The sequence below is a fragment of the Diospyros lotus genome, chromosome 1, assembly GCF_014633365.1.
Source record: "Diospyros lotus cultivar Yz01 chromosome 1, ASM1463336v1, whole genome shotgun sequence".
In the NCBI taxonomy this organism is placed as follows: Eukaryota; Viridiplantae; Streptophyta; class Magnoliopsida; order Ericales; family Ebenaceae; genus Diospyros; species Diospyros lotus.
The window spans coordinates 45,194,305-45,207,186 of record NC_068338.1 but is presented as its reverse complement, the minus strand read 5'-3'; the positions used below and the strand labels follow the sequence as shown (position 1 = coordinate 45,207,186).

Here is a 12,882-nt window from a genome sequence, read left to right as displayed (position 1 = left end):
CCCCCCCACTGTACCTTTTAGAATAGTAGAGATTGGCTACATGGCGTGGCGGTGGGGGTGGGGCTCGGGGTGGCTCCTTACTTTTAAAGTGTCTGTCTGTTAGTCCCAAAAACTATGTATGTATATGTATATATATATATATATATAGAGAGAGAGAGAGAGAGAGAGAGAGAGAGAGAGAGAGAATAGATGTACAGTAACTTCATGAGTGGGTCCGTCCTCTTCTCTTCACAACCCTTTCAGATGTCTCAATTTCTCCATTCCTTATCATTCTTAGCCTGAAGAAAGCTTGACATTAATTACCTTCGAAACACTCGAATCAATGGAATTCAATTGATTTATATATCCCTCATGCTAGCTCTTGTTAAGCAGAGGTGAAAAGATTGAAACTCATGAATTCAATTCAATCCCAATTTAATTAAAATATATAGTACTAGGGGTTCTATATATATATATATATATATTCGCTTCACAATCAATTTTATATATTAAACTTATTATCATTAGTGTGTGTCCGAAATGATATATATATATAATACACAAACCAATACAACTAATTACAGCAGACTGCATGTGTCTGCTACTTAATTAGTTACGGAATACATGGATAGATAGGAAACAGAAAGAGTACTAGCTAGTAGTGATGGATGAAACTTGAAAATGGTAGACGACAGCTAATCCCCGTGGAAATTGACTCCACACCAAACTCTCCCCTTTTAATTCCCCCCCTCCCCCCTCCCTCCATTATATACTATAGCTTCCTTTTTCTTCTACACCCATCTCTCTCTCTCTCTCTCTCTCTCTCTCTCCAAACCAGCTAGACCAATGGGCTATGGTAGGCTCGGCAAAACCGAGCCTGCGTCCTCACAATCCGAACCTCTCCCCGACCCCCAGGATGATGCCACATCGCGCCCCAATTCCCCCAGGCTCAGGCTGCTTTTCATCTTCTCCCTTGTGTTTATAGTGGCTTCCGCTGTCTCCGTGGGTATCCTTTTCGGGATCCGACCAGGCTCCCGCTCCGGATCCGCATCCCACCGGAGGCCCACCGCCGCGATATCCCGGACCTGCAGCAAGACTCGGTATCCGGACCTTTGTGTCAACTCGCTGGTCGACTTCCCCGGCGCCCTCTCCGCCAGCGAGCAGGACCTAGTCCACATTTCGGTCAACGTCACACTGCAGCGCTTCGGCCGGGCGCTGTACTCCAGTACGGAGATCAACAACGTTGCCATGGACGGGCACGTGCGGTCGGCGTACGAGGACTGCATCGAGCTGCTGGAGGACTCGGTCGACCAGCTCTCCCGCTCGCTCACCTCGCTCTCCGGCTCCGCTCAGGACGTCATGACCTGGCTCAGCGCCGCCCTCACCAACCATGATACCTGCTCCGAGGGCCTCGGGGAGGTAAGCGGCTACGTCAAGGAGCAGATGGAGGAGCGCCTGATGGACTTGGCCGAGCTGGCCAGCAATTGCCTGGCGATTTACGCCGCCGCCAATGGGGACGACGATTTCGCCGGCGTTCCAATTCAGAATCGCCGCAGGCGGAGGCTGATGGAATGGCCGGAGGGGTTCCCGGAGTGGTTGAGCCGGAGGGACCGAGTATTGCTCCAGACGCCGGCGCCAACGATTCGGGCCGATATAGTGGTGGCGAAAGACGGGACAGGAACGGTCACGACAATCGCCGAGGCGATCAAGAAGGCACCGGAGCATAGCGATCGCCGGTTCATTATCCACGTCAAGGCTGGCAAGTAAGTGTTCTTTGAATTTGAAATAAAAAAAAAAAAAAAAAAAAACATCTTTATATAGAATAAAATTAGTGTTTTGAGTCAAAAAGAATTATTTTTGAAACAATATTAATATTAATATTAATGATGATGAATCATGATGTCATCATTCATTAAGGTACGAAGAGGATAATTTGAAGGTGGGGAGAAAGAAGACGAATTTGATGTTTATGGGCGACGGGAAGGGCAAAACGGTCATCAGCGGCGGCAAAAGCGTGGCCGATAAAGTAACAACTTTCCACACTGCATCTTTCGGTAATTTTCTTCTTTTTTTTTTCCTGCAACAATAAAAATATATATGATGCATCAAATTAATAATATTGAGTACGTACTTTTAATTAATAAAAAAATTTGAATTATAAAAAAAAAAAATAGAATAAGTGTTTGGCAGATCAATTTGTTTATGAAAGCATGACGTGGGAAATCCACGTGGGATGTCATTTTGATCATCAGGAATGATTGATGCTCATTCAAAAATGAAATATGTTATATATATATATATATAAATGAATAAATAAAAAAAGAAATTAAATGCAATGCCCCAAGTATATATATTGTGGCTAGGATCATGGGATAGGGCATAAGTGAGGTGAGGTGGGTCATTCATGGGTATATATATAGATGATGGCATGGTTGAATGAAGCCACACACACACCCACACACACATATATGCCAATTAAACATCGATCATATATCATTCTCTTGAGTTTAAATTGCATCCCCAAATTCCATTACTTAAAAAATCATCCATCCATCCATCCACACAATAATATTCTCAAAACTTTTTACGTAGTATTTTTCTTATACTTTCAACTTTAGTTTTATAATGATGATGGGATTATTTGAATAATTTTTAATATATTAATTGTAAGAAATGAAATGAAATTGTTGTTTCTATAGATAGATTAGATTAGATTATATTTGTCAATTTAGTAATTGACACATGCTGCTGCTTTTACTGCGCCTCACGTACAGCGGCAACCGGCACCGGGTTCATTGCTAGGGACATGACATTCGAGAACTATGCCGGCCCCAGCAAGCATCAAGCGGTGGCGCTCCGGGTGGGTGCCGACCACGGCGTCGTCTACCGCTGCAGCATCATCGGATACCAGGACACCCTCTACGTCCACTCCCAGCGCCAATTCTACCGCGAAAACGACATCTACGGCACCGTAGACTTCATCTTCGGAAACGCCGCCGTCGTCTTCCAGAGCTGCAACCTCTTCTCCAGAAAGCCCATGCCCTCCCAAAAAAACACCATCACCGCCCAAAACAGGAAAGACCCCAATCAAAACACCGGCATATCGATCCACGGCTGCAAAATCCTGGCCACCTCCGACCTCCAGGCCTCGAAAGCCAGCTTTCCCACCTACCTCGGCCGCCCATGGAAGATGTACTCACGAACAGTTTACATGTTGTCGTCGCTTGGAGATCACATCCACCCGAGAGGGTGGCTCGAATGGAACGGAGGGTTTGCCCTTGATACGTTATACTATGGGGAGTACATGAACAGTGGTCCGGGGGCCGCGCTGGGGCAGCGCGTGCGGTGGCCTGGCTACCACATCATCAAGTCCGAGACGGAGGCGGCCAAGTTCACGGTGGCGCAATTTATTTACGGGTCGTCGTGGTTGCCGGCCACCGGGGTGGCCTTCGTGGCCGGCCTCTCACCTTAATAAATAGTTTTTGCTTGCTTTTAAGGTGTTATTATATATAATATATAATATATAGAGATGATTAGTTCTCCAAATCCAAATTAAGTGGGATGATGGAGAAATGTGTCTAATTCTCATTTTCACCATATATATTTATATATGAATATATGTGGAGCTACAATCATGCACAATCTTGTCTTGTAATATTCTTTCCTTGGTGTAATAATTTTTAAGTGCTTCTTCTTCTTCTCCTTCTTCTATTAAGTACGAGGTGGCATACCATTCATTGTCTACTTACTTTTTGTTCTATTAAAAAAATGATTTTTTACTACTATTTTCAAATTAAAATTAGAAAATTTAATATTTTGACTTATCTAGTATGATCTTTTCAGTTAGCTTTTATTATTTGAAATTAGTAAAAACGTTCACCCGTTTAATTATTACTATTTTATAAGTTAAAGGCTCAACCAATTTTATTGTATTAGATGCAATTATAGACCAAATTTCTCGAGCACGTTTATGAATTTAAGCTTTAAGTTCCAACAAACAAAAGCCATACTAATTAACACATACACACACTGTGAATAGCACTGACAAGAAGTTTATTTTACTAACACTGGAATTTTGTTTTAGTTTTTTTTTTTCTCTCTCTCTTTTATAGGGTATATGTGCGTATATGTTGTCTTACGCTAGGGGCACGTTTGTCTTTCCATGTTAAAGGGGGTTGGGCCCTAAATTTGGTGAAGCCATAAATAAGAATATATATGCATTGGAAAATAACAGCTGAGAGGTTGGTGGCCTTCTTCAAACACCATGACCATGCTTGCTTCTCCATGTTTTTTTGTGAGCCATTCATTCATTCATTCATAAAAATAAAATAAAACTAGGTCAGGCCCATCTTAGATACATTAATTCCTCATTGAAAAGGGACCGTCGACAAGCCCTTTTCCTACATATTCAATGCCCTACACAAAGGAAATCTTTGGCGGATCCACCCCTTGTATGTTTTACGCCATCTTTTACTCAATGCCACTCGAGTAAAAGAAAGCAATGGAAGGGCGTGGCAATTGAGGGCACTTTGAATACCTCCTTGCATAACAATAATCATACCTTCAATCACAAGCCATTATTGCCACATACTTACTAGTTGCTTGGCAGCTCACACACTAAGCTACAACTCAATTGGCCATCCCCAGAAATAATAAATTTGACCAATGAGAAGAAACCTGCCAAAGCAAACCCCCTGCTGCCATTAAAAACCAAACAGACATATCTCCCTCCGAATGTGCCCACATTCTTGTGGGAATCAATCTTACTCCAATCAGGGAATTATCTTACTACTTGAGAATCATAACAAATGTGCAATGTGCATACAAAAACAAGCACCAGAGTAGAAGAAAATCCTATACGCATTATAAAAACTAACTGATATGGGGATTACTAGTTCTGAGAAAGACCACAGCTAAAAACCAACAAAAGAAGAGGAAACAAATCTCTCTCCATGTGGTTGTTTGTTTCCTCTTTTTGATGTTGGTGGTGGGGGCCAGAAGGCACTGTTTGCAAAGACTTGACCCAACATCCAAGGACCATGTGATCAAAAGTGATGGCAACATCACATAGAACCTGCTATTCATACAAAAAAGGATGGATCACCATCTATCTTCTATCATTTCATCCATAGACAAATGTATCTGAAATGGACGTTATTTATACCAATGTACTTACTTTGCTAGTCTTTCATGGAGAGTTTCATCAGGGTTGCAAGTCCATGATCGATGATATGGATTCAAGGAATGTTGCTTAGCTTGTTCCAGGGAGCCCAGGTTTTTGCGTTTCTTGAACAATCTGCTCTACCAGACATCCCTCCATTAGAATTTCTCTGCATATGATTCTTCCAATGAGAAATGTGCGTCCTCCTTCTGCACCTTTCTTAAGAAGCATGGTAGAAATAAACAGGGTCCGAGCACACACAACTGGTTGGTCTCAGACATGGAACTTCAGAAGTTCAATGTCTTAATCAGCTTCCAGTGCTTCTATGTGTAGTCAACATAGTTGTCAAAGGTGCAAAGAATTCCTGGGGCCTAGGCACGAGGTGCAAGGCGAAGTACGAGCTTCATACACGCAAGGGTTATAGAATACTTATAAACCATTATTTTATGTATGTACCTATAAAGAGGTAAATGTAAACACATAAAATTGTGAATAACAAACCTAAATGTTATAAAAAAACATATATAAAAACAACTAGTTCAGAGTCGTCAATTTTAGCCTAACAACTATTAAAATCAGTTTAGGATGCCTTTATATTACTTTTAAATTTAAGCAAACTAAAAGAGAAAAACAAAATAATTAATAGAAAAGAAAACAACAAAATTTTTGTATGACAAGCAGTCCACAACACCAGTCTTGGCAAGCACTCAAGAATGAAGAGGAAAAAAGATTAAAGACTAGTCTCACAAAAAAACTGTAAAAGAGAAAAAAAATGAACTGTAAAAAGAATAAATATATAAGTAGAAGGAATGTAGTAGTTGCGTAAGGAGTGAAACAAAATAACATTTAAAGCACATAGTGGCAGTCCAGTCTTGGCAAGCACAAAACCTTGTGAGCAAAAATGATGATGAAATAGTGAAAATCCAACAAAAGTGCAAAGATCCAGTAACTGGTCACCAGAGGACGTTCGCATCCCTCCGGCAACCCTGGTGATCAAAACAGGTCACAGGAGGCAGCCTTCACACATCCTGTAGGCTGGCACATGAGTCTCAGCGGCCCTCTGACCACCAACTACAGGTTCATCAGGCCCCGTCCTACTCAAATGTACCTTCTTATCAACAAGAAACATTTTCTCAGATGACAAATCAAGCTAATAGCGTTCAGAGAACACACACACACAAAAATGAAACACCTTCAGTTTTGCCACAAGGCGCAAGCTTCCTGTGCCTTGCGCCTGATAATGAAGCACACAACTCATGCACCAAACTTGCGATTAATTCATGTCCTTGTGACTTGGCTGTTAAGAGGCGCACAACACTGAGTGCACGCCTATGTATGCTCTTGACACCTATCGTAGTCAATGGCATCATAAAAAATATGATTGGAGGCCAATAGAGCTACTTGAATGTGCAATCTTCAAACGGTCACAAGCAGACCAAAAATGATCAGTCATTAATAAAACATCTTTCAGCACCTCCAGAAAAGGTCTTCAAAACAATATGAATAGCAACCATTTGATAGCCCCCCGGTTTACTTGACTTATCAAAGAAGGTCCAAGAGGTAGGGGGGCAAGGGTAAGGGTGTAAATTGGATGGCTGGCATAACAGCCAGCCATGTGTGTAGGGGTAGAGAAGGGAAATCGCTGGGTTGTGAAACAACCCAGCAAGTGCATAACAGATTTCTGTTGAGGAGGAGGGAGGGAAGAATATGTAGAGGGGGAAGAAGATGGGGGAGGGGGGATTTTCATTTTTTGTATTGAGTCTTGGGAGAGTTAAGGGCCTCTCGAATGCCCTGGATTGTTCTTGTTTTCTTGCTAAAAATTACTGAAAGCTATTGATATTTGATTGTTATTGGATTTCTATTTGGTATCCTATCAATTTGGTATCAAAGTGTCATCGATCCTAATGGTGAACTTGACAGACCGAGTAGGAAAATTGGAAGGGATGATGGAAGGCATGCAACGGGAACTTGATGCCATGAGGGGTGTGGTTCAATCGGTGGGGAAGAAGGCAACGAGCTTGTTGGAACGGTTCGCTTGGATGAGAACGAGGTGAGAAGAGCAAGAACGGGAGAGGAAGAACGAGGAGAGACGGGAAGACCAGGAGAAAGGGAGGAAGGGGAAACAATCTGGCGAGCACTTACCGATTGGGTCGTCCCTCACTAAGGAGGCCACGCCAAAGCTAGGAAATCAACTCAAGGAAGCTGGCAGTGAGTACGACGTCTATGGGAGGTCGGACGAAAGGGGTTAACGCCTGGAGATGCCAGTGTTTGAAGAAGACGACCCGAACGGTTGGGTGTTTCAGGCCGAGCAGTACTTCTCCGTGAATCAGTTGTCAGATGTGGAAAAGTTAGACTCCGTTGCTCTCGGCTTCGAAAGAGCTGCTCTTGCTTGGTTCCAGTGGGAGCAGCGAAGGTGACGAGTGAGGAGTTGGGCAGAGCTTAAAGCGATGGGTGAAGAGTTGGGAGTTGCGGTGAATGGGCTGGCTGACGAGGAGAAGATGGACACAGCAACACTGTGTTTGGAGGATGTTACACTTTCATGGGTCTAGTGCGAGCAACGGAGACGAAGAGTGAGAAGCTGGGAAGAGTTGAAGGGGCTGCTAAGGAATCGCTTAGGGTCCACGCAGGAAGGCGTAGTGGAGAAGTCGGTTGAGCTACATATTGAAGGGGGATTGGCGGTTGAGCAGAACATGGTGTCGCGAGGCGGAGTGGCTGCCGTCGACGATGGCGTTGGAGAGTTCTCCAACGAGGCAGAAGGGCAGCCGACGATCAGTCCATTTAAAATGCCACGGACGACCGATCCGATGACAGCCACAGAGAGCATGTGGCCGAGGGTTGGGGCGCCATCAACGGTCCCTGATGTCTGGGAAGCTAGTTTGACTCTTAGCCAAGTTTCTTAGAGATTTTACATGGGGTTGATTGATAATGGAGGGCCCCCCATGTATTCCCACCATCATGAGGGGGTGGGTGCCTCGTCCAAGCAGGTCATGATGGTGGAAGGGCAGCATGTTTCTAGAAGTCAAGGGCTTAATTTGCATTCTGTTGTGGAGCCTTTGCATTCTGTTGTGGAGCCTAATGATATAGAAGTTCTGCTTGTATGTATCATCCTGATCAGTTTGTTTGCCCTTCAACATTATGGCACCCACAAGGTTGGGTTCTTGTTTGCACCCATTATCATGATGTGGCTATTGTGCATCAGTGCTCTTGGTCTATATAACATCTTTCATTGGAACCGTAAGGTCTACAAAGCATTATGCATGTATTACATGTACAAGTTTTTTAAGAAAACCCGAAAAGATGGTTGGATGTCCTTGGGTGGTGTCCTGTTATGCATAACTGGTTTAGAAGCTTTGTTTGCAGATCTAGGACACTTCTCACAGTTGTCAATCAAGATTGCATTCACATCCTGGGTTTACCCACCCTTAGTACTGGCATATATGGGACAAGCTGCTTATTTATCTCAGCACCATGATATTAGACATGACTATCAAGTGGGATTTTATGTTTCTGTACCTGAGAAATTAAGATGGCCAATTCTTGCAGTTGCAGTACTTGCTGCAGTTGTGGGAAGCCAAGCCATCATCACTAGGACTTTCTCAATCATCAAGCAATGCTCTGCCCTGGGTTGTTTCCCAAGAATCAAAATAGTTCACACATCATCCAAAATACACGGGCAGATTTACATCCCAGAGATTAACTAGATCTTGATGCTATTGTGCTTGGCTGTTACTATTGGTATAGACCCAAAGATCTTAAATATTGATGGGAATTTGGGCATGAAAGTTATCTACGGAGGATTGGTTGCTGCTGTTTTAAGAAACTTGAAGGTGTGGATCATGTTTAGGGTGCCAATAGGCTCTTCAGATACACTACCTATAGTTTATGAACAAAACCATCTCTTCTCCAAAGTTGAAATGAGATGCCATTTGATGGCCGTGGATGCTAAGGTTGACCAGATTCTCAACCTAGAGGGAGAACTGATTATTCGCGACAAGGTGGAGATCATCAATGAAGTGGAGGAAAGGATTGGGGGCTTGGCGTACAAGCGGTCTCTACCCCCATCATATGTGTTAGAGGTGCTCATGCAATGGAAGGGGCTACCCCCATTGGAAGCTACTTGGGAACCTTACCATTTGATCCAGCAACAACTTCCATTTTTTCACCTTGAGGACAAGGTGAAAGTTGGGGGGGAGTAATGATAGGCCCTCAGTTTACTTGACTTATCAAAGAAGGTCCAAGAGGTAGAGAAGGTGAAAGTTGGGGGGGCAAGGGCAAGGGTGTAAATTGGATAGCTGGCATAACAGCCAGCCATGTGCGTAGAGGTAGAGAAGGGAAATCACTGGGTTGTGTAACAACCCAGCAAGTGCGTAATAGATTTCTGTTGAGGAGGAGGGAGGGAAGAATATGTAGAGGGGGAAGAAGTTGGGGGAGGGGGGATTTTCATTTTTTGTATTGAGTCTTGGGAGAGTTAAGGGCCTCTCAAATGCCTTGAATTGTTCTTGTTTTCTTGCAGAAAATTACTGAAAGCGCTATTGATATTTGATTGCTGTTGAGTTGAATTTCTATCTGGTATCCTATCACCATTACCAGTGAAAAAGTTTTAACTTGCAAGGATAAAATGGATCATAATCGAAAGTTAATATCTTTAGAGTGGATAAGTCATATTGTTCAAATAATTTTTACATAAAAATTTCTTTAAAGACTATTTAACAATTCACACCTATTGAAGCATTATGTTCCCTAACAAATTTCAGTTGGTCCAAACCCTCCTGGTTTTGGCTTGATGCACAGAACATATAACCCACTCACCATAATAGGACTAGTAGCATTGGACACAAGAACACATTATTATGTCCAACCTAGAGTTTTTATATACTTTATTGCATGTGCAACTGCATGATTTCAATACTCATAGTCGTAATTCCAATTTCAAGCAATAACTATCCGAAGGGTGTGAATTGGATGGACATTTAACCGTAGCTATTTAGGTTACGTGGTACTAAATTTAACAAAACTAGCCATATCCAGCAAAATGAACTAAGTAGATGTTTCTAAAACTCAAGATTGTGCTGAACACATTAGGGCAATAAGATATGATCAGCATGTATATCTACATTTGCCGGCCTGATGTCCAACACAGATATCTTGCGGACCTCATCCATGGGGAAAGAGAGAGGGCCCATGTCCTCACAACTTCCAGAGTCCATCATCATTGTAATGACCCAATTTTGATGCTCTCAGATGCGTGCTCATAACTTTCTGGATAACGAAATCCTTAGTGCAAACACCCAAACACATAAGTTGGGGAACCCTAGCAAAACCCTCAGTCCTGTTGTTGAATGAGTGTCACCCACGCTTGGGATGATCCAAAAGCTATGCTTCATCTTCTCTGAAAGCCCCTTGACCTACTCCAATTCACTTCAACCCCTCACCATTAGTTAACAAGGGTAGCCCCTGAGGGTTATTCAAAACCATGGGCTCCTCAACAGTAGGCTTGAAAACAGAAATATGCCCTTTACCAAATTAATCCTGAGTACAAGTTGATTAACCCTTTCTAATCCATTAATGTTGGCACTAACAAGATCCCTAATGGTTAGTGGAAGTTCAATTTTGGGATTGACCGTTAATGGTTCCAAAAGGAAATCTCTACTTGTGGATTGAAGACTCAAAAGTGAGTATCAACAAGGAAAATATGTAATCAATTACGGAAACACGTTTACCGTCCAAAGAGGAATATCCAGAAGACCCAAAATGCAAGAGGAAAAGAAACTAGATCTAAGGCCACCCTAGGGCAAAAACCCTAAATTGAGAAGTTCCTGTATTAAAAATGTCAAGAGGTCCAAATCAAGAAATTAGGAAAGCGGCTTCAAGATACGGGCAAAGAGTCCAAGATGCACAACGAAAGAAAACAAGAAATGAAGCCCGTAGACCAAGACCCTTAGCCAAAACCAAGATAGCGCCACAAAGATTGGGAGTTTTTCTATAAATTTCAATGAAAGGTCAAAACCCAAACCACGATGGCCAAAAGAATAATAAATCTTTACTTACGGTCCAAAAGGTATAATTTGCAGGAAAAGAAGAAAGGAAACTGTACAAAATCTTTACCAGATAAGGAGGGAGAAAGAAGAGGAAATTGAAGTCACGAAAATCTTACAAGACAGAGAGCTCTCACTTTTAAACCCTCAGAAAGCTCTGGACTTCCAAATGGGGCAAAACCCAGAATCTCTTCTGCAAATCTGAAACACTAAAATGCTGCAAGAAACATTAGTTCACAGTAAAAATGCAAGAAAGCTCCGTTACAGATCTGGAACAATTGTCTCGATTAACTTCAATAGTCAAAGGTGAAGTTTACAGAGTCATCGAAATGCTATGTTGGCCGGCAGTGGGCAACATAGCATTGCTGTCGACTGAAAACTTGAAGAGTGAAGAAGAGAAGACGATTGATTCGACTGAATGACTGAAGGGAAATTTGCAAAAATAGGACTGCCGGCGAAGAATTTTTTAAACATAGGACTCCTAATTTTTTTTTGCAAAATTATGATTTTTGAGAGTTAAATAGACTAAAATGACTCCGATTTAAATCAGTTTATGATCCTCTTTGTCTTCTTCCTCTCGCACGCACATCCCCAATCGCCCCGCTGACCAGAACATCTCTCTCACTCGTCCTCTGTTTTAAGCATCTAAAGTTGCTACTTCTTCGTCGGTCTTCGCCTTTAAAATCATTGCAGGTAATTTAAGAATATCTGATATTTGTTAAAGATATCTGTTAAGGATATCAGTAATAGATATCTGTTAAGGATATCGGTTAACAGATTAACAGATATCGGTTAACGATATCTATTAAGGACGTTAACCAATATCTGTTAACCGATATCGATATCTATTAAGGACGTTAACCAATATCTGTTAACCGATATCCTTAACAGAATCGATATCCTTAACAGATATCTTTAACAAATATCAAATATCCTTAACAGATATCTTTAACACTTATTTGTTAAAGATATCTATCATGACCACGACAAGAAACTAAAACAGTTACAGTGAATATATCGGTCACGACCGCAATCAACGATGCCATGGCCCTACTACAATCGTTTTTCTCATTTTCTTGTACATGGTCGCCATTTGTCTCTTTTTCTCTCCCATCAACGTAAATACACACAGTACATGTATAATATATGATACATAATGGAGAGAAAATTAGAGAGACTCATATCTCTTAAATCATAAACAATATATACACATATATTTAGGTTACAGAGAATGGTAAAAAAACAAAAAAAAATGATAAATGGATATATATATATATATGTACTTTATATATAGAGAGTAATAGAGAGAGAAGGAAAAAGATCTATTGAAAAAGAAAAAGACGAAGGGGATCGTAGGCTAATTTAAATCGGGGGCATTTTAGTCCATTCAACTCCCAAAAGTCCTAGTTTTGCAAAAAAAAATTAAGAGTCCTATTTTTGCAAAGTTCTTTGCTGGCCGTCCTACTTTTGCAAATTTCCCATGACTGAAGGGCCAATAAGAGAAGATGAGTGACTCAAGAGAAGGGTAAATTTAATATAAATTGATTGAATTTTAAAAATATACTTATTTACTCATTAAAATTTAAATTGTTACTGTCTATTGACTCTGAATTTTATTTAATGTCAAGTATCTATCATTCATTACATATTGCAAATAAAAAATGCCCATCTGCCTAATGAAATTTGAACAAATTTAACAAACACTCA

The 12,882-nt window shown here is 41.5% G+C and overlaps 1 protein-coding gene and 1 long non-coding RNA gene across 4 annotated transcripts; one reads left to right on the top strand and one right to left on the bottom strand.

The window, feature by feature from the left end:
- The first annotated feature begins 764 nt into the window (after positions 1-764).
- On the top strand, positions 765-3,678 carry LOC127805585 (probable pectinesterase/pectinesterase inhibitor 61). Its single transcript, XM_052342340.1, has 3 exons — positions 765-1,742; positions 1,897-2,033; positions 2,754-3,678. The coding sequence occupies exons 1-3, from the start codon at positions 826-828 to the stop codon at positions 3,449-3,451; spliced, it is 1,752 nt and encodes a 583-aa protein (XP_052198300.1). The 5' UTR covers positions 765-825; the 3' UTR covers positions 3,452-3,678.
- A 1,272-nt stretch (positions 3,679-4,950) lies between these two features.
- On the bottom strand, positions 4,951-11,617 carry LOC127805595 (uncharacterized). 3 transcript variants are annotated; one of them, XR_008024178.1, is made up of 3 exons: positions 11,295-11,617; positions 5,156-5,596; positions 4,951-5,053 (listed from the first exon to the last, which is right to left on the bottom strand). It is a non-coding gene; the product is annotated as an uncharacterized LOC127805595 (long non-coding RNA). The 3 variants fall into 3 exon arrangements; XR_008024180.1 differs by having other exon boundaries at positions 5,156-5,309; XR_008024179.1 differs by having other exon boundaries at positions 11,313-11,617.
- Between the last annotated feature and the right edge of the window lie 1,265 nt (positions 11,618-12,882).

Coding starts and splice junctions, on each gene's coding strand:
- LOC127805585 (XM_052342340.1), top strand. CDS start 826: ATGGGCTATGGTAGGCTCGGCAAAACCGAGCCTGCGTCCTCACAATCC. Junction 1,743..1,896: donor ATCCACGTCAAGGCTGGCAA/GTAAGTGTTCTT, acceptor TCATTCATTAAG/GTACGAAGAGGATAATTTGA. Junction 2,034..2,753: donor TTTCCACACTGCATCTTTCG/GTAATTTTCTTC, acceptor CCTCACGTACAG/CGGCAACCGGCACCGGGTTC.